Source organism: Thermobia domestica, chromosome 6, assembly GCF_964235325.1.
Source record: "Thermobia domestica chromosome 6, izTheDome1.hap1.1, whole genome shotgun sequence".
NCBI classification, from domain to species: Eukaryota; Metazoa; Arthropoda; class Insecta; order Zygentoma; family Lepismatidae; genus Thermobia; species Thermobia domestica.
Window position 1 is genome coordinate 124083054 of NC_137459.1, and position 21670 is coordinate 124104723.

The 21670-nt window shown below is 37.0% G+C and overlaps 1 protein-coding gene across 3 annotated transcripts in view; it reads left to right on the forward strand.

The window, feature by feature from the left end:
- The window catches only part of LOC145688183 (RNA-binding protein 5-like), a 108884-nt gene that overhangs the window by 24308 nt on the left and 62906 nt on the right, over positions 1–21670 (forward strand). For all 3 annotated transcript variants that reach the window (XM_081762044.1, XM_081762043.1, XM_081762045.1), the window contains exons 4-5: positions 4557–4853; positions 10502–10622. In XM_081762044.1, the coding sequence (XP_081618170.1) occupies positions 4557–4853; positions 10502–10622 (418 nt within the window). The remainder of the gene's footprint in view (positions 1–4556; positions 4854–10501; positions 10623–21670) is intronic.

Consider the following 21670-nt stretch of genomic DNA (forward strand, 5'->3'; position numbering starts at 1 on the left):
GTCGATTTATGTGGTAGCATAAAATTCGCGTCGATTTCGTCTTTTCTCTAACCTTTGCAAGCCATCAGTCATTGTCATACACACAGGCCACAAACGTCCCTCTTTGTAGGTTGTGAATCTGAATATTTTTCTGCCGTTTATGAGGTCTCGCTTGGACAAATAAAATTTCTTCTTTCTAGCTCTTTAAAGTTCGTACAATATGAATTCGACCATCACTGTGATTTCAGACATGCGACTTCTGTATTCCATTCACAGGGGTAGTTTGGTTGTATTCTTCTATTTTCTGCTGACGGAATTCTTCAGCTTCTTCTTTGAGCAACAGGATGAGGGCTGTTAATGTATATGACTTCAGCACTTGTAAAGTTCTCGGCATTCTGAATGAAGCTGAACTTGGCCATTACTTCAATGATACTCTTGTACTTCTTGTGACAGAATCACAGATTAGTTTTCAGCAAAATTACAATGAAGAACATAGGTGTTCATCCTCTCCACGTCCTTTCACTTTTGTAATGATGATGTTGTTGCAATTTCTTCAGATATTGGTGTGTTACTACTTTTACTGTCCAGTTACCGAGTTCATCAGTGAAGGTATCAATGGCAACAGTTTTCTTAATGAGTTCATTTTTCTCCCATGTTGCATATGTAATTTCAGAAAAGTAATCTGTTATATTTTCCAGGCCAATATCTGTAAGGCGAGTCCTCCCTTTTCAGGACGGTCACCACATTCTTGAAACAAAGTCTTTCATTGTACACTGCAAACTACTAGTGACTTCACACGTCCAACCAAGGTGTCATATGTCACGCCTTCAAATAAGTTCCTTAAAGTTCAAGATTGGCACAATAAACACACAAACAGACATCTCTAGGTGGGAGTGGAACCACCCGCTTAGGTCGTAGTGCATAGAAGTTTAATCTTCCAGTGTGGAATACTGAATGTTCTTGCTTATAATACGTCGAAAGTTTCTTAATGCTGTGGGTCGTGTATCTCTTCACTTTCTCCTGCAACTGTTATAGTATGATAGTGTCTTCTCACGTATTATGCCTCACATGTACTGATCTTCGAAGACACAATCAAACAACTTTATTACTGTATTGTGTTGTATATAAGAACTGCATTTTAAAATCACAGTCTCCGTTTACCACATATTATACACCTCTCGAGGAAAGTAAATTAAAGAAAATCGGAGACATGGCGGCACGGAAACTTTCTGAAATTACGAGATGCAAACAAATGGAATGACCCAATCAGAACCACATACACATGACACATGAATCTTTAAACCTATATGTAATGAAAAGACACAGGGAATGCAGTAGTAACCAACATTGTACTTACTGTAGGTTACCATTGTATTCCCTTATGGCCTTCAATTATTTAAAATTACTAGAATGATTTTATACAAGCTATAGACATAGAGAATTCAGTAACGAACTTTTTAAATTCATCGAAAAAAAACAAAACAAAACAAAAAAAAAAAAAAAAAAAAACACAAGTAGCTGTGAAGCGTCCCCGTTGGGTGCTTTGAATGTATAGTCTCCGTTGTAATAATATTGCGAGGTTCAAATTGGAGAGTGTTCAGTGAAAGAAAATAGAAGTAATAGTACATGATGGTCAGTAAGAGTGCAGGAAGGAGGAGAAATAGTAAATGAAAAGAGAGATACGCGTATGTATAATTATGTAAAATAATAGAAAGAGAATAATTAAAACCAGAATCGAACATTGTATAATACAAATTAATAAAAGATATATTATGAAGCAGCAATAGAAAAGTAATGACGCTACTTTATTTCTGAGTTTAACGCCCTACGAGTATACACCGAGGCTAAGGGAGACGGTGATGTTGAGATGTATGATAATGGTGGAATGGCGGAAACGAGAGGTAACGGGATAATCTTGAGAAAACACACGCTTACGGTATTTGTCCACCACAGAACCCATTTGATGAAAGCTGAGATCGAACCAGCACTCTTATCACTGACCACTACAGCCCCAATCACACTAATGGGAAATAATACATTACAAAAGAAATAATGTTACCTAAGAGAAATAATAGTAAAAATAGAACAAATATTAAAGACAAATATAAGTATGTTAAGGCGGGTTGAGTATTGAGAGACAGGATATTGTATAAACACGTAAGGCTAAGGAAACGGTTTGTGGGTAGGATAATAATATAAGTGGGTCTCCTCTTGTAGAATATGAAAAAAATCGGAGAAAAGCACTTTGAATATATTTGCTCAAAAAGTGTGGTCGAGTGTACTGTTGTGTGTGTTGTTTTGAGACAGGTAGATGCAAAATTTAAAAGCTTCAGGAATATCGGTGAATTATTGATATCAGTGTAACGCCCCTTTCCAGTACCAATGTATGGAAGACGGGACTGACTGTTTAAAATAAGTTTCGAATTACTTTTCGGGTAATCAAATTGTATTCTAGGCAAGCACCCCACCGGGAACCTAGCCAGTTATTCACAAAGGGCACAGTTTTGATAATGGTTGATGCTGATCGAGAGAGAAATAAGAATTTCTCCTGAATACAAAGAGTGAACATAGAATGGATGTTAAAATGTAAATAAATAGGTCGAAGAATTACAGTACCAAAGTGATGAAGTGTATGTTATTTCATGATGGAATGGTGTTAAGTCAGACTATGTTGAACATAGAACAAGTTCTATATCAGAGCTTTTGGTATCTCTCAATCGAAGGTGTGAAGTAAAAGATGTGTGAAGATTTGCTTTTAGTATACGATTTTAGTGAGGGCGAGGAAAACATTTTCTGTTTTAGGTCAGGAGATAAACATGCAACAAGCAAGATAATATGTGGAGCTTATTATCAAAACGTCTCTTGTCCACTTTTTTTTTTTTTTTTTTTTTTTTTTTTTTTGAAAATCGAGATATCAATATACACGGAATCATCGAATAATTATTTACATCTTTGCACATTTATTTCTGGTCAAAGCGTCCCAGAACGCAGAGAAAAATGGATTTGAATTATGCACTTTTATTCAAAACGTCTCTTGTCCACTGCAAAATGGCGGACACCTTACAGCAATAAAGTTTCGAAGCAAAACGTCCTATGTCCATTCCCACTTGAACACGGTTCTTGTTGTTTTATTTCAAACTGTCTCTTGTCCAAGGATTTTCCTCAGCAATTACTTGTTACAAAAGTGTATTAATTATTGCTTTCTGGAACATTTAATTGATATTTAAGTCCACAAACTAGTTGGTTGGTACCTTTGGCTCAACCGAGATAATTGACAAAAGATTTATGCGATAACTTTATATTTTATGGTGATTACATTGTTGAGGTCATATCAGACATATTGTTCCACTTATTTCTTAGTAAAATTGGTGCTTGAAGTTTGAAAGCACTTAGAAAAGTTATTTGTCAGACGTCTGTGGAGTATCGCAGTTCATTTTCATATATATGAGTCGTAATCAAGAAGAAGAAAATAATTCCCGATTTTCATTATTTTGTATCAAATTGTCTCTTGTCCGATAGGTTTGCTTTCAAAACGTCCCTTGCCTATTTTTTAGTTTCAGAATGTCTCTTGTCCAAATTAAATACCTTTATTATTAATTACTTTTGTCTTGAATAATGTAATTTGTTTATAAAATAAGGCAATAACGGTTTAAAGAAATTCTACACCAAATCTTACAATATTTAATAACCTTTTAAAATAATTATTAGTTTTTTTCGATTTGCCAAAATTTTTGTTGGATGGACAAGGAACGTTTTGATAATAAGCTCCACATATAAACCTTGCCATTCTATACGCGAAATACTCTCGTGGTATGAATAACTTATAATATCCTACCTCTCCACAATTGCCTCCTTTATCATTCACTTATTTTTATCTCTACTACTATTCCAAGTTTTATTACTATTTTCCTATGTACATTTTTTTTTTTTTTTTATTTCGGCCAGCTATGGACCACGTAGAACGAAACTTCCTTGTTTAATTAATAGATGAGTCAAGTGGTATCGTCACTTTCGCTCTCAATCCAAGTGTAAGGATCTAAAACACATTTTCGGTTCCAAACAATACGTATGCTAAGTAAAGAAATCATAGGCCGTTGTATGTTTAACTTTATTTTCATATAAATGTGTTTTCTTTCCTGATCTTTGATCTATTTGCTCTGAAACATCCTATTTCAGAAACTTACGAATTGCAATTCATTCTTTCTCTCATTATAATATTTATAAGTCAATACAAAGCATAACTATTATAAGTTCCATATGTTCCTCATGTCTTTAGAATCCATCGGAAACAAATGAACGTCATCTAATGGCGGAAATACATCATGCGTAGCGTGTCTATTAAAATTATTTAAATAAAATCGATTTACATCATAAAATCAACAAATATAATTGTTTTCGAAAAAAATTGGGATTTTTAAAAACATGATAAATAGCTTTTCGAATGTTTGTAAGACGTACACATTGCTTTCTTTTTTTGTCCCCGATTCTTAAAATGATTCAAAGTCTGAACGAAAAATAAGAATAGTAATATGGAACATTGTTATGTATAAAACACAATGTAATATTTTTGTTTTAAGGGAGAAGAGGAGGGATTCGAAGAGTCGTGATAAAGCTAATCGTGACCGCTATGAGTATGATGGGAATAAAGTGAGAAGCCGAGAAGATAGAGAGAAACACCGTGAGGAAAAAAGGGGAAGAACGGAGCGTTATGATCGTGAACGAAGAGAAAGACGAGACAGAAGTCCACATGGCAGAGATCGTGACAGACCCCGTGACAGAGAGAGAGAACGGGAGAGACGAGATGAACGAGATAGAAGCTGGAATAGAAGGGATGATGATGGCAGAGGAAGTCCTGACAGTTACGGGCGTGGAAGGTAAGAATTGTGTCTGTATTATGTGCAGTTAATGCTTTATAACAAGATATCTCCACTTATCCTTTGTAATTTGTATCGGTATTTTAGTGATAGTAATAACGATACTGATTCCAAAGACTGTCATTCATGTAACAGAATATTATATTTGTTTCAACGATATCTTCAGAGAAGTAAGAACCTTTCGATAATGTGCTTTTTGTAGTAACATGTGATCTTAGTCACGGAAGGTAAGGAACGTTAGATTCACTATTCCTCTCTTTAGTTTAATGGTTTTCCTGCTACTCATTATATGATGATCATTCTCGAAACATAGCTCGTAATAACTAGGTGATTACTGTAATAACTGTAAAGAGTAGAAGAGATATCATATTCTCTTGTTTCTATATAACTTTAAGTTCTATGATTATAAATTTCTGGTTAGCAAGATATGTACTTTCTTAAAGAAAATCCTTTTGTTAAAAAGAAGTTATTTTCTTAAAATTCCCAAATAGTAGCATATTTTATACGTAGCTTGCAAGAAAGACTTCAAAGGAACGGCATATTTCTTTTTTATAACCTGTATAAGGATGAGGAACATGGATATAGATATTGTTTTCATTACTAATTTATTTCGTGCCGGGTTTCGACACTTAGTGACATGAAAATTGATTGAGAAGAAACTAATTTTGAATAATGCATACTTATTACAAGTTTTAAATGAGAGTTATCACCCATTGTTCCTTTGATTCTTACGTTGATAATAAAGGCTGAAAAAAGGTACCATCGATCTTCCTTTGATTTATTTTTTCTTCATTCTACCATTTTCATTCATTTCTCATAATCACCGTCTCCTTTAGCCTAACCGGCTTAACCGTGGGACGTAAAACTGAAATATTTCATTTTTGTAATAAATAAATTTTTAAAAATCGCCGTATTAATAATGAGACGTTGAGTATGGACGCAGGTAGTATTAAGTATGTTCTCTGTGAAAGTGAATGCTTTTTTTTTTTTTTCGTATTCTCTTAGCAGTAAATTGAAAATGTAAGAATATGAAACCAAAAAAAGTGTTTGGAATGTTGTATCCAAATAGTTCGAGACACTTTACATGCAGTTACCGGCAACGTAATTGATTATTACTACAGAACTCCAAACTAAACTTACAATTGCATATGGTCATCTAAAAATGGTCAAGACTTATTTTTGAACAATATTTCCGTCCTCAGAAACGACTTTTCGCAGTGTTTCAACTATGAAAGAATATGTTAATTATATGTCAAAAAGGATAACGATAAACAAGACAAATTATGGTTTAAATGTATTGGATAGGTATATTTTGAAACTGGACCAACATAGTCCAAAAGCAGAAATCACGGGATTGCTCCTTTTGCATACAAATGCATCCACTCATCACACATCTGCACTTACGAAGAAACTGGAAGAAGAAAAATGCAATCCACCATTCACCATTCACCTGTATTCACCAGCTAGCTTCATGTGACTGCTAGTTATACCGTTGAGTGAAAGGTATCATAGCTGGAGCACGTTGTCAAAGAATGAAGGACATCGCCTAAGTAATGAACTCAATCGACAATATTTCAGAGTACTACAGGGTCTTTTATTGGTAACTACATCGTCACCAAGAATGTGTTATGGAGTCTTCGGTGGTGGAGAATACTTTGAAGGATTGTAGAAGTAAGTGGTTCATTGTGACTCACAATATAGATTTTGAAAGAGCACTTTCAAAATTATTTGAATATCCCACTATCTGTGCAGAAATCAGGCGTTTCATCGTGGTAGAACTTCAGGCGTTTCCTGTGTAAGTAGTTCGTGATGATTTACTTGAAAAGCTCATTAAGTTCTGTATAAAAATAATATTGTTTTGAGGCTGTTATTTTCTTGCGCCATCTGTTTTAAATAGTCACAATGTATTTCACTTTGTAAAGATAGAACAATTCTAGGCTTGTTTCTTTCTATAGTACGATAAATTTGTTCGTTATACTGGTATGTGATACGAAATCGATATGAATAATAATGCGTAAAGCTAAGTAATAATGCGGAAGTATTAGTGGCAGAAATAGCGATGTCCCCATCATCTTTGTATTTTCGATGTAAGAAGTAAACAGCACTAATATAGTTATTTATTTTATATTAAAAAAATAAGCATAAGGTTAAAAAATTGCGTACAGGCGGATAAAGAATTCCACATTGAAAATTTGCGATAATTCCTGTATTAAACGTGTTCTCGTCAAACATAAGAAGCAATGTTGAACGTGGCTGAAAAGAATGCTCTTTAAAATATTCCGAGATGTCGGAAGTGTAGTATTGAATGTTGCAAAACTTTAGAAATGGTTCGATGAATAATATCAGGTATTCTAAAATGTGCACCCATGCTCAACAAGTATTGATTCTGGAGATCTTTTACTCTCCGGTGCCTTGTTTTGACGGTAGGGCCTGACAAAGATATTAAATGTGGCACCACCGCACAGCACGTGGCAGGACAAGTGTATAACACGAAGCCATCACCATTTGACATGGAGTAGGAAAAACTGACAACCTGGTGATCCTTGTTCAAGTCTCATAACCAGTGAATCTTTATTATTATTATTATTATTATTATTATTATTATTATTATTATTATTATTTCTTTGCAGTGCAAAACGTTATTTCACGGTGAACGTGAATAGCAACAATGGAACGAAGTTAGAATAATGTGACTATTCTGACTAGAGCCTTTTTATTTCAAGTGTGCCTCTGCTGACGCTACTGTCGATGTGTTTTTTTCGTGTCTCCCTCCAAAGAGAAGGCCGAGATTCTTCTACTATTGGATGCGGACAGGGTTGCCACAATGAATTATTTCACGGACTGCGGTGGGCACTGTCGTGTTAGCCATTCTAAGTATTCTACAATCTTCACTCGGCAAAACAAAACGACTGAATTTACAAATTGGCAACATTTACATATTTCCTCAAAGCAAAGGGAAGGTTTCCTCCGTAAGAGGGCGGCGGAGGTGGGGCCGAAGTATGCTTCACATATTTTCTGAAGGCACACTTGAAACAGAAAGGCTCTATTGCTCGTAATTTTCAGGTAAACGGATACCCACAACTTACGAGATCAATTTGGTTCTGCTTGATCAAATGCGAGCTCAGAACAGTTTGATCCGTATGACCTGTTTAAAGTGATAGACCCATTAGATCCAATACACTCATTGTGAATCTACACATACAGAATACAATAATTTGTATCATAATCACGTGAAACTTTTTTCTTTTTTTAATTTTATACATAAAAGAAGAAAAAAACCTTGAAAATCTAAAATACACATCTTACTGCTGCGCAAATATCAGTGATTTTCTTAAAGGATAGCGTCTTAGAGTACAAGTGTATTTTCGTGGATAAGTAGTGAGCTTACGTGACATCCTGAGTTTGATTTCAGGTGGAGCATAAAGACTCGAATAAAGTTGCTGAGTAGGATTGCCTTCGAAACAAGAGTGAGGCTGTCTCTTCTCGAAAAGGTGTCAGGAAGGTGATGTCTCCTATGAAAGGATATCTGTTTCTATTGGAAGAAATACGTCTCATCTCGTTTTGTCTTGTCTCATTTCGTCTCACCTCGTGTGCAACCCGATTCCTAAGAATTATCTTGTATCGTTTAAGCAGAAAGCTCTGTCTCATAAAGTTTCGATGCTGAAAAGGAACATTGAATCTCAATCAATACAAGCCATCGGGATCAGGAATCAATTGGCCCATTGGGCAGTTGCCTAGTGTGCCTTCTCCTTTATGGCACCTCCCGCAAAATAATCTATTTATTAACGAAAATAACATGAATAAATTTTACTGATATTTTACGTCATTTTTCTGGAATAATACACAAAACAATTTGTTTATTTTGTGAATCTTTGCTAGTAACTTTTCAAGGCGGTGTAAGGTTTGCTAACATGAAGTTACTGTTATATTGTCGGGTCGCCACAATTGTGCTCTGTAATCCAATATCAAACTGAAACAGCACCTTGAAATCCTTCTAAATTGGTGTTGCTGGACTTAAGTTGGGTTTCTATCTGTTGATATTAATATGTGTGGTATGTGGGGTGTGAATCCGTGTGAATTCATGGATTGAATGACCTAAAGAATGTAATAACTGACCAATTGGTATGGCCCCTCCAAATATCTGTATTACCGCCGTTTTCGTAGAGCTAGTCTACCTCTGATCCTTAAGTGTTCATATGCAATGTACAGTAAAGTGCAAAAGAATGTTGTAATGTCCTGACCATGTATTGGCTATAAACAATAGCAGAATAATTGTTTCTGATTCTTCTGATCAAAGGTTGGCTTGGGGGTTCGAACGTGGCACCTTTGGTTTACTGTTTTCGAAGATTTCCGAAGTTGGATTTAGAAAATTTTGGCTTCAAAACAGCCATAATCAATGCGCTCATTCTTTTTGGAATACGGTACAATAGTATTCAAGTCGGGAGCCAAGGGAGGTTTAGAAGTTTATCCTGATATTACCCAAAGTAAACTTAAACATATGTAATTGTATGCATTGTTCAAGAACAACATCTACCATAAAATACACCTAGCCACCTAAATTGTCCACATAATAACTGGCAGTTTTACCTTTGAGCGTAGTAATAGGACCAACAGAATACCATGAAACTATGACACACACGAGCACAGAGTTGCAGCCTTATTTAAAAGTAGCAAGTAGACAGTCCGAGTGTTTAGAATTCTGTCACGTATAATCTGACCTGTTGTTGGAGAAAGAAAGAGAATTCATCGAACTATATTACTCTCTTCCAGTCAGCGACGGTCGTGTTTTATATCTTCAGGCCCATCTTTTTTGAAGGACTGCGGTGGTATTTATAATGAGAAGTTTTTAAACCACAACTTGATTGTGGATGTTGAAGTAATGTAGCCCTCATCGGTTTTTAACTGTAGGAACAAGTCGTTCCAGATTCTGATTAGTTTCGTATTCTATTGTGTTGCATTAACTGTACAGTTCTTCGTGACGACTCTCTTCAATGGTCTGCATCCCTCTCATCTAGGTTTCCGTCCATTCTTCTTCTTATCTGATTATGTCTTTCTACGAATTCTGCGTGCCCTTTGGGCACTGTTGCTGTCAATAGACTTCACCAGACTAAATTTTGGATACGCTTGCTGAAACGAGCTCCCTCTTGACTATATGGTTAGCATATGCGTCTTCAGCGCGAGATACCCGGGTTCGATTCCCGGCGGGAGCTCATATGGTTCGGATTCCACGTTAAATTGTAGGTCCACGTCTCGTATATCCTCGGTTCTGAAAGCGGCGCTAAACCTCAATCCAAGCAACTAACGCTTGCTGAAACTAATCATACACTTACAATTTGCTCGCATTGAAACTTGAAGAGATCCCCCATTTTGCACCACCAACATCCGACCTATCCTTACATAAATCCATACGCTACATAGTCTTGCATAGTAGTCACTGTCACCCAACACAGCACTAAGAAAGAATAGCTGCAGTGTTAGTCAAATATTACATATCACGTTTATATTTCCATGGGTGTTTCCATTATTTTGGTAACTATCTTTGCATGTTGTTTGGCCTTGTATATGTGGGTGAATTATATTCTGTAAGTAGTACTCAGAAATCTATCACTGTTAATATAAACAGTATTTTTACTTTATTTGATTTCCAGTGATTACGACAGGAGGAGTAGCAGTGAATTCAAAAATTCAGATAGTGACTCATACAAAAATCAACCACCAAATAACACCATTATGATACGAGGTCTAGCTCAGCATATAACTGAAAATGACGTGAGTATTTTGTTACTGTTTAATAGAATATGAAATAGAACAAATTTGACCTAAAAAAAAAATGTAGTAAAATGAGAATTTGAGATTGATAAGCGTACTTAATCGTCACGGTCGGTTTACGTAATGTATAATTCTAAGCTCATTGAATTTAATCAGTATGTACTTCCTGAACAATACTATGTTGACTGGAATTGTTAGAGCTATTCCCTTGTAAGTTGTTTTATGAATTTCTAATTGAGTTAAACTCAGGAGGATATTTAACTTTTCTAACGTTAGATGGAATAACTTGTTTACTTATATTCAATAACAGCCAAAGTGGCCATATTTCGCCTAATGAAAATAAGACTAATGGAGAGAGCTCATTCGTGGCTAAGCGGTTAGTGTACGCGCCTTTGGCGCGGGAGGCCCGGGTTCAATTCTCGGCGGGAGCTCATTCCACGTTAATCAGTAGGTTCCGTCTCATATAGCCTCGCTGCTGAACGGGATGTTAAAATCAACTCAATTCAAGACTGATGGAGAGTATTTGAAATGTATTCAGTCTTCTAGATTTTAGCTCGCAAAACTCACCTTAAATACGTGCCTCGATCTAAAGATCAAAACATTTTCTTTACTTCAATGTCTGCCATGATGAATTCATTCCCCTTTCCTGACCCGTTTGGGCTTGAATTCCAAAAATTTATGCAAGCGAATGAGTTGTATCGTTCTGGTTATAAACAAAGTTTCATATCGTGAGTTTTGTGACTGTGCCCAGGGGCTCAAACTGACTTGATTATTATATACTACCCAGATACTGTATGTGAAAGCTTGAAGCACCAGAGAAGAGAAGTCTGAATGGACTGAAATTATACCACTGATTCGCTGCATCTCTTATAGTGTAAAGCTTCCACATCTTGCAATCAGAGCTTTTATTCCTCATAGCATCGAAATAAATAGGAATTGATTTATTTCTGAAAAATCGTCTACCACATTGCTTGTATCGAGTCCGAAAGACATTGACATTTTCTGCTTTAGGACGACCAAGATACCAACCAACCATAGTATATCCCACACATGTTCAATACGCGACCGTACAAGCCAAAGAAGCAGCAGTCCTCGAAGAACGTTTGAACATTCCGGGTACACGTGGCCGGGAATTGTCTTTGTTAGTGAAATATGGCGTCCGGAGTTGTGAAGGAAGGGTTAACCTTGATCTTTAAAACTTCGTAAGGTAGCCCTGATCGCATAGCACCTGAGATTGTATGTTGTAATCAATGTCCCAGATAATCATATTTGTTATTTGGCCGGTATGACGCTCGACAGTGTACACGGCCAGATTACTCTCATTACGAATGCATCTAATGCGAATATGTCCATCACTGTACTTGCCCAAGATCACTCAGCACGCTAGTAACAGGATTCACGCTGCCATTGTAGCTTCAGTCGTTTATGGTTCTGGGTATCATTGGAAACCGATTCAAAGACATATGTGCCGCCAGTCCAACATTTAGCAATCACTTGTTACCGTGCTTTAGCATCGAACTAGTATTGTGGGTAATGCTGTCTGTTTGTTGTGGTCATGTAAACATGATGAATGTCATCCCGTGGTGCGGTCACATTACATAGTCAATTGTCCATTCATCGTTGCGTACGGTTCTCTTGCGTCCATTGTTCCATTTACGTATCACTGTCGTACACCGATTGAGTTATCGCCTTGCTGTAGGCCGACTACGCAGGCCTATTCGAACTCAGTCGTTAGTTTATATTGCGCGCTTTGTCATCAATGACGATGGTACAACTTGCCCACACGCTTCCTTTTCTCTTGGGGGCCGCGATAGCTCAGTGGTTGAGCGTTCACCTCTGGTGCATGGGGTCCCTGGTCCGATCCCAGTTCGCTCCAAGTGAACTTTGTGGTTGACAAACACTGTGTGCGTGGGTTTTCTCGGGTTTCTCCCGTTTCCTTCTACTTTCTTCATTCCACCATTTCATTCATTTCTCATCATCACCGTCTCCTTTAGCCTAGCCCGCATAACCGTGGGATGTAAAGCTCAAAGATTTCATTTCATTTCATTTTTCCTTTTCTCTTGTTCACGGTACACTACCGTTGTGTAAACCACTCTTGCACAGTATTACTCCTTACCCCAAGCAGAAATTCTGATCGTTTGTATGTTGTACTTTGCAACACTGATCTTATTGATTTGGACGCGTTTCTGTCATACTTTCTTAGTATTGAGCAATTTTTACAAACAGCATTGTAATAGTAAAATTTATCCTTCCAACTTCCTTTATTCCGAATGTTAAAAATCGTGCTTATCAAACCTCCTTATATACTAAGTTCGGTGCGTGTTCATCCAGCGATGCAAAGAAAGAAATTTAAAAAAAAAAAATCACCAACGTAATAATTTTAACTTTACAAACATAATTCAAAGATGAATGATGTTTTATATTCGTACATCTTTCTCCACCTTTTACTTTTGGTTAGTTCCGTACAGTGAATATCTTCTGAGAGATAGCCTATAACTATTCTAAAATTCCAGAACTTATTGATTAAAATTTCATTGAAATCGGTCCAGTACTTTTTGACCTGTTGATCGCCAAGGATCCTAATCATTTGTGTAATAGTATAGATAAAAGTGTTATAAATTTATTTTTTTTTAAAGTTATAATTCTTGGTGCTTCACAAATAATAATAATTATTTTATCATATATGTATGCAGTAATCCGTATACTTTGTGTAGCCTTGCATGCGATGTTTAGCTACTATCTTTCTTGAGGTTTACAATGTAATACTATTGGAACCCAGCGTGTGATTCGATATACTATGTTCCAAAAGTCATTTGAAACGGGTCAGCCGTTTCCCCGACTCCAAAAACTATGAATTCGATATTAATCTGTTTTTACATTTAATTTTTAATTCCCCCCACTTCTAGTGATAGGATGAACTTTAAACGACATTGAGAGTGTCACTATCCATTTCAGGGACCCCGAAAATTTACGGATTTCACACTAATGTTGGTCAGTTTGGAATATTTTTACGTCATCCTTTTTCGAGCATCTTTTGAGTGAGCTTTTTAACTCCCACCCTCTTGGCGTGTTTTACCCCCAACTATATTTGTCAAGTCAAATGTCTACCAAGTTCGGTTGAAATTGCTCCAGGCATTTCAAAGTTACGCTGGAATATACAATCATGTACTACATCGAAATATTTATATAAATGTAGACGTACGAGCAACACCGAAGAATAAAGAACTGAATATAATAAATATTGAGCAACTCCTTCGGCGTTACCCCTCAATCCAGTTGAGTTGGCAGTTCTTGCCTAAATCGAATTAAATGTCATCGCCGTTGTAATCTAATAGCTTAGCGAACCCGAAAACTGTGTACTCCACACTAATCTCGGTCATTTGAGACATTTTATTTTTCACTCTTTCCCTCCCTCCCCACGCCGATGGAGACTGAACTTGGAATTTAACGCTATCGGAAGTGTGACTGTTCATCTCAGCGACACCGAAAACTGCAGATACACCCTCGAATCGAAGTTATATGATAAAGTGTCTGGTAGGTGATAACAGTATTTCAAACAGTTTAGCCGTTTTTCCGTGATTAAATCACACACAAGATCAGTTCCATTTTTACATATTAGATTTTTGTTATTGCTATTCATTTATTTTCCTCACTCTTCATCTTGAGTAGGCGATGTAATAATATTCGGGTCACCCAAGTATATTACTTTTCCTCTCTGTTTCCCTTTTATTCTGGGTTTGCAGGAAGTCTCTTACAATTCTTCATGTGTCCAATATGAAACTCTTCTGTATTTTCTTTATGACTTTCTTCAATTCCAATTGTTTCAAGTGTATTTTTCAGCGTCCTGTGGACAATTCTGGTATCCGAGATTACTGCTGTATTATTTTCACATTTTTGATCTTCTATTGTACCACTTATTACCTTTACAATCAATATAACTGTTTGATGGATTTGTAGAGCAATGCTAATGGTTCAAAGTTAATATGCGAAGTTGCCACATAGTGAAATTTTGATTTCCCGTATCGGCTGAAGGAGGCCCTGGAGGGCATTGCATCATATTACATTTTCGCTTTATTTTGACCTGTTGAATAGTGCTCTGTGATCCATGAACACCATTTTTATAACACCCGATATATATATATGTTGGGCTAATTGTTTGTATTTTTCTATTTTTTCTCTATGTACTTTCTGCAGGTTTGTTGTGTTTGATATTGTAATGTCTTATTAGATGTACCTCTCCATTCTCTTTGCTTAGTTCTGTAATGTGGGTCTGTTATGATGTACTTCTTTATCGGTTCAGAACTTGACCGTAAACAGGTGTCTAGAGTTACTGATGATTGTAGATTTGTTAGATGTTTTTTGTTTCTCAGTTCCAATTGCGTCACAGCACTTCCAGGGACAATAGCTGTAGCTGAGATAATGATTAGTCTTATTGTAACTTTCTGATATTTCTATATCTTTTCATTTCGTCCGCCAGCACTTTATATTTGCTAATTCTCGTACTAAATGTTGTACGGATGTTGTAGGTTAATGGCACTGCTACATCTGAGAGTTACTTGGTTTATTTTTATGATAGAAGTTATGTCGGATCTGTTTGCAGACACTGTTACATCCATTCTGATTCCCAGTAAACTTTGTGTTTATCGTTTACGAGTACTGGATTTGCCCGACATTTGTAGTATAGCGTGATATCGGTAATTAATTCCATGTTATGTGCCAAAAACTGGTGAATGTTTTTTGCAATATTGTTGTGTCTTTTCGGATAGTCTGTGGGAGCCATTACACGGTATGAACCTGCAATATATATTCAATTGTTCCTGATGTGTCTCTGCATTGTTTGTAGTTTTCACCCTGTTTTTTGCTTTAGTATGTGTTTACAATAGTTTCTGATTGGTTACACTCAGTCCACGTCCATCATAAGTCCTACTCTTTCAGAAAAGCGCGTTTCCTTAAGATAGGCACTTGATTGCTGTTTATCTGTGTTGCTATCCTCTAGGTGAAATTCCGTGTAGTTCTTTTGCTCACCATTTGCTATGCTTTTGCTCATCTGATTCATAGTTTGTGATGAACTCTGTCATAGCCAGATGGAGTGGTATACTAGGGTGGGTCGTTTTACCACTTTTTTCTCAGAACGAAATGTAACACCTGGCAAAAGTGGCCTACCCACATGGACATTACAGGTATAGATTTTTTTTTCAAATCAGATAATATCTTCTGTGAGAACTATTGCCTCAAAGTTTCAAAATTCCACTGAAAATTACAAAAAATATCAATTTTTTTCATTATTTTTAGTTATGTTAAAGTAAACATATTTTTGGATTTATACATGCCAGATGCTATGAAAACTGACATTCAAGTCTCAAAATGCCAGTTATATGCCCCTGCGGTGGGATAGGGGTGCCTAGTCTGGGAGCGGCAAAGTGGGCAAATTCAGTACAATTAAGCATTTCTACGGCTATTTTCGTCCTTGCTTTTCCTTCTACTGGTGGTTCATAGTGGTAGCAGAGCATTATTATTTTTCACCATGACACTCCCACCTCTCCACCTCACAATACTGCAACGCCCTTCTGCTGTCCCGATCTGCGTAACTCAGCGTCACTATCAGGAACGAGCCGGATACGCTTCAAATTGGGCGCCATTTCTCAAGCGCTATATTTGGTTACTGTTGCCTTCAGCTTATATGAATTGGCCGTTACAGATAATAGTTTGCTAAACACTATTTTCACAGAAAATTCTGTATTTCATTTTTTAAAAAGTCAATATTATTTATTATATCACAAAAATGACTTCAGTGACAATGAAGCAGACCTTAAGAGAAAGCAGAGGAAAGCTCTTCTGAGGAAGAGACCAAACCCAGAGACAGAACATCTAAACCGAAGCTAGATTTGACTGAAACTGCTATGATTGCTCAGAGATATAATGTAAGCGAAAGGGCTGTGACACATATAACATCAACTGTGCTTCAGGCAGCTTTAAAGGCTGGAATTATAACCTCTCAACAATCTAGCAACATAATTCTGCTTTAATTGTGGACAGGAGCAAAATAAGGCATGCGAATCTTACCCCTTATCCGGGCAACCAGGGCCTCCCAGGCCCAGTAGCTTCATATTTTTTTTTTTTTTTTTCGAATTTCTTAATAACCATAAATATTTCGATGACATAAAATTCAGAATTATTCTATCTTTAGTCGAAGTTAGTCATGAACATATCGAGTTGGTAAGGTTAATAGAGTTTGTAAGTCCCCAGTTGCCGTCTACGTTACAAAAATAGCTTGCCCGGATAAGGGTTAAATTTCCTCGGAATTTAAAAGTAAGTTCTAAAAATGATGATCCCATTAAAAGCCTATACTTTGATGGTAAAAGGGAAGACACTAAAACACACGCAGGCATCGTTAGAGAAGAGCACTTATCACTTCTGGCTGAACCTAACTCTCAATACGTTGGTGACGTGACATCATCCTCTGGCTCTGGCCAAGACCACTGCTATTTTCGAGTACATCATGAACCAAATCGAAGGTGGCTTTCATGAAGTAGAGGTTCTTGAGTGTGATGGAACAAACACTAACATTGGTTGGAAAGGAGGTATTCGTCGAAAATTAAAGGAACTAATAGGCTATCTGTCTCTTGCATTTTAATGAACTGCCTTTCCGAGCTCTCTTCACACATATTGGTGCTAATTCAAACCCCTATTCTTACACAGGTCCCATAGATTCAAATCTATCTGACTGTGAAAAGCTTCCAGTGGTGTCATTCAAACCAATAAAATGTGGCTTACCTCATCATAATCAGATGAGCTCAGAAAACTCATTGAAGACCTGAGATACTTATCTGAAGTATTCCATTGCTAATGGTCCTCTTCACGTCTTTGAGACCATTCATAGGTCTAGATACTTACCAAATGAATATCAGGCTGTAATCCGTTCATCCATTCAGATGAATGCATTTCTCGCACTCCCAGAGAATGATCTTTTCGCCTTGATGGCTGAGGTCTACTTGCTGTCCGACAAGATGCATTACATAAGATTCTTAGTGCTAGAAAACACGAAGCAGAGAACCTCCATAACACTATTAGATATAACATCATTCCCAGACTGAATTTTGAGGCGAAACATTACACTGAAATGATCTTTTGGGAAAACACTGATGTCACCAGTTCTAAGGACGGTATCAAACAAATAGCTCATGGACAAACTTTCACTTTCTGACAAGACTGTGCTAGAATAGTCCTCCACCGTCTATCCATGCCACACGATGGCAGTAGAACGGATAGTGAAATTAGTCACTGAAGCAGCCTCTCGAGTATGTGGCAGTGATGCTAGGGACGGGATAATCAGGTCAACCTTACTTTCTAGGCAAGTTGTGTCTAAATTGCAATCAAAATCCCAATTTGTGACAATTTTTCCTGACAGTGACGAATTTGATTAGCTCATCCGTCCCTATATATGTTTGGTTGGTTGGGTAGGGCTGGCGCAGGAGCCATAGGTGCAGCCACCTCCACGTGGCAGACTCTGGAACGCTTGGATAGGCTATATGACCAGGTGAGCCAGAACTTGCACAACCGCTTAAAGGTACTGAATTTGCCCCCTTTTCTAGCCCTAGGGGAGGCATCCCTATCCTCCCAAGGGCACAAAACTGGCATTTTTATACTTGAATGTCAGTTTTCTAAGCAACTAACGTGTATTTAACCAGAAAATTTTAACTTTAACATAACTAAAATTCATGAAGAACTTTGGTATTTTTTCTAATTTTCAGTGAAATTTTGAAACTTTGAGGAAATAGTTCTCAAAGAAGATATTATCCGATTTGAAAAAAAAAAAAAATCTATATCTGTAATGTCCATGTGGGTGGGCCACTTTTTCCGGGTATTACATTTCGTTCCGAAAAAAAAAAGTGGTAAAACGCTGCACCCTAGTGGTATACCCCTTGTGTCTGCATCGAATATCACATGAAATAGACGGTTAGTTTCTTTTCTGTTTGTTAAGTAAGTGTTGAGAAAGCTTTCAACTTTTCTTGGTGGAGGTTTAGTATATCTGTGATACCAATGGCTCCTTCTTCTGTGGGGAGTGTCACTGGTTCTATTGCAGCTTTTGGATGTTTCATTCTGAATTCTGTCATTCAGTTCCGGATTATTCGTGTTAAATTAACTAAATCAGTTTCTTTCTATTTGATTAAGCCAAATGAATGTGTAATGAGGGGTGTTGCAAATGTATTGATGGCTTTAACTTTGTTTGCATTAGTAAGCTGAATTCTGAGTATCGTTTTAATTCTAGACTGGATATCTTTCTGCAGTGTGTGTTTCATTTTGCTGTGTTCAGTGCCTCGAAGCTGCAGTATTCTTAGATATTTGTAGTACTCTTCTTCTGTTAAGGTTTATTTTTTAATTATTATTATTATTATTATTATTATTATTATTATTATTATTATTATTATTATTATTATTATTATTATTATTTGTTTATTTATTTTTTGTAGTGTTCTTCAGTTCAGAATCTTTTGGTGTTTGCTATTTTTATTCTTTGCAAATATATTGACTTGCATTTGTTTATTCCAAGTCCATACAGATGTCATGGCTAAAAGCTGTTACTAGTTCTTGTAATCTGTATAATTAGAATGGGGATTTGCTGTAGAGTTTTAAATTTCCATGTGGTTGATTTTGCGAGATTTGTTGCATGATTTTACGTTAGTCGTAGGATGTGTTCGCTAATGTTCTGCTGTAAAGGTTGAGAGCTATGCAGAATCATAAGACACTGCGAGAATAGCTTTGGAATATGCCTCTGTTTATTTTTATTTTCTAGGATACTATCGTGTTCTGTACATTGGAGATAAAGTTTTGTGGACTATTGTTTCATAGCCGCTTCCCAAAATTCGATGATTGTAGGATGTACTTTATACATTTGTAGTATTTGTGTTACACATGTGGAATTGAATCGAAGGCTTTCTGGTAGTCTACAAATGCTACACTTAGGGTTCTTTTCTGGGATTTAGAGTGTTCAGTAAGCACAGTATCTATTATGATCTGGTCATTGCATCCTTTACTCGCCCTTTAGCATCCTTTTTTGTTCTGTCATGAGAGCGTATTTTTTAATTAGTATTGATGTCATGTGTTTGTACATTGTAGGAAGGCATATGATCGGCCTGTAATTTGCAGAGTTCTTAGTGGCTCTATTTTTTTGGCCTTTCCGCTTGTTAGAAAAATAGGAATGTCCCTGTGTTTTGAAGAATGTTGTTATAGTACATAGCGATGCTTCTGTAGTGTTATGAATTGTTTGTACCAGAAATTCTGGACATGGTCAGAACCTGGGGATTTCCAGTTTGCTGATTTTCCAGTTGCTTATATGATGTCTGTTTCTGTTATGTAAAATGGTTCCTTATCGTGAATTGGTTGAAATGTGATTGCTGCTTCTTTAAGAGTATTACTTTTGGTATATCATGAGTTTGTTCCCAGATCTGAGACTAGTGATTTCATTGGTCATTGGCAGTTCTGTTTGATCAGTTTTGTTATTCCTGTTTTTCCGATAGAACTGTTTATGATTTTGTTGAAAATCGTTATTCTGTTTCTTTCTAACAGTCGTTTTCCTGTATCTGCTTAGGCTTCCCGCACATACAGCTAGTTGTTGCATGAGTCTATCCAGGACTTTCGGGGAGGTGGAATCAATTATGTTATCTTTTTCCAATGGTTTAATTATGTGTTCAACTGTTTTCTTCAGATGGTTGATTTGTTTCTCTTTTTATATTGTTAGCTGGTCGATTTTTGTTGTTAATGAATCTATTCGTTTTTCGAGCCGAGGTCGCCATTTAGGTACTTCATGTGCTTGAGTTTATTTTGTCGTATTTGTATCAGCTTACTTCTCGGAATTTTCTGTTTCTTTCCTTTACCTGGATTACGTTCATTACTGTAGCTGCAGCACAGTAAGTGATATGGTGAAGTTGTTCTAGGTTTTCACATTCATTGGTGTAGTTTTGTATAATCTGAGTGTTTACGTGGTGAATAGCTTTCTTGAATCTGTCGTTAATGTCTTCTGGTTTCTTAGTGGACGTTTCTCTATCGTGTCCGTATGTATGTATTTGCTGTAAATTACAGAGAATTATACTTTAATATCCTTCAGTTAATTTGATGTCTTGTATTTCCGTTTCTGTGTTGCGTTGAACTGTGAGTCTGTGTCTACTATTCTGGGGTTCTCATGTGCTGTGAATCTTAAATTTTCAGCATGTTTTCACTGTTGATTTCTCTTTGGATTTGGTTTATTTCTACTTTCGTGAGCAGACTGTTGGTTAGGATGTCTCCCTTCCTGTCTACCAGATTTTTTTCGCTAACTTTTGTGGAAAATTCTTTGTAGAGTTCAAGGAATAGCTGGTGCATGTGTTTCCTGTAGCCAGTCGTGTTGGTTTCTAGCTCTGTTCTTCTTAGAAAAAACGTACGACACCTTTATTTATATGTGATCCATTTGATACGTTGTTTTCCGTTGCCCACTTTGGTAGTTTTTAACCGTTAAAACACTCACAGTGGGTGAAGCTTTTTGCTGATTGGTCTTCTTGGGTCTTCGACTGTTTCATGTTCGGAATATTGCTTGACCGAGACCCGCCTGTTCAGCGCCCGATCACTACGGATTACTAGCTGTCATTTCCGGCAGTGGTTCCAGAAGTGCCCTGATGTTTCTCATATAGCGACATTTTGATCCTAACTTTTCTTGAAGCCATCTCCTTCATTGACGGGTGGGTGCATTTTATACCTACAGCAGGTTTTCTTCACGGCCGCCTCTAACATGGGGATACAGACTAGGGATAGCCACAAAGTTCCGGTTCCGTAAGGAACCGGTTCTCGGAGATCTGGTTTTCAGAACCGGTTCCGGACCTGGACCCGAAAACCCGGTTCCATAACCGGATCTTAGGAACCGGTTCCAGACCTGGATCCAAAAACTCGGTTCCAGAACCGGATCTTAGGAACCGGTTCCAGACCTGGATCCGAAAGCCCCCAAAGACCCGTAAAGGAGGCAGAAAGTTCACCTTCAAAAATAATGCAAAGAGGACCATGCGCTTGTGCCTTCCCCG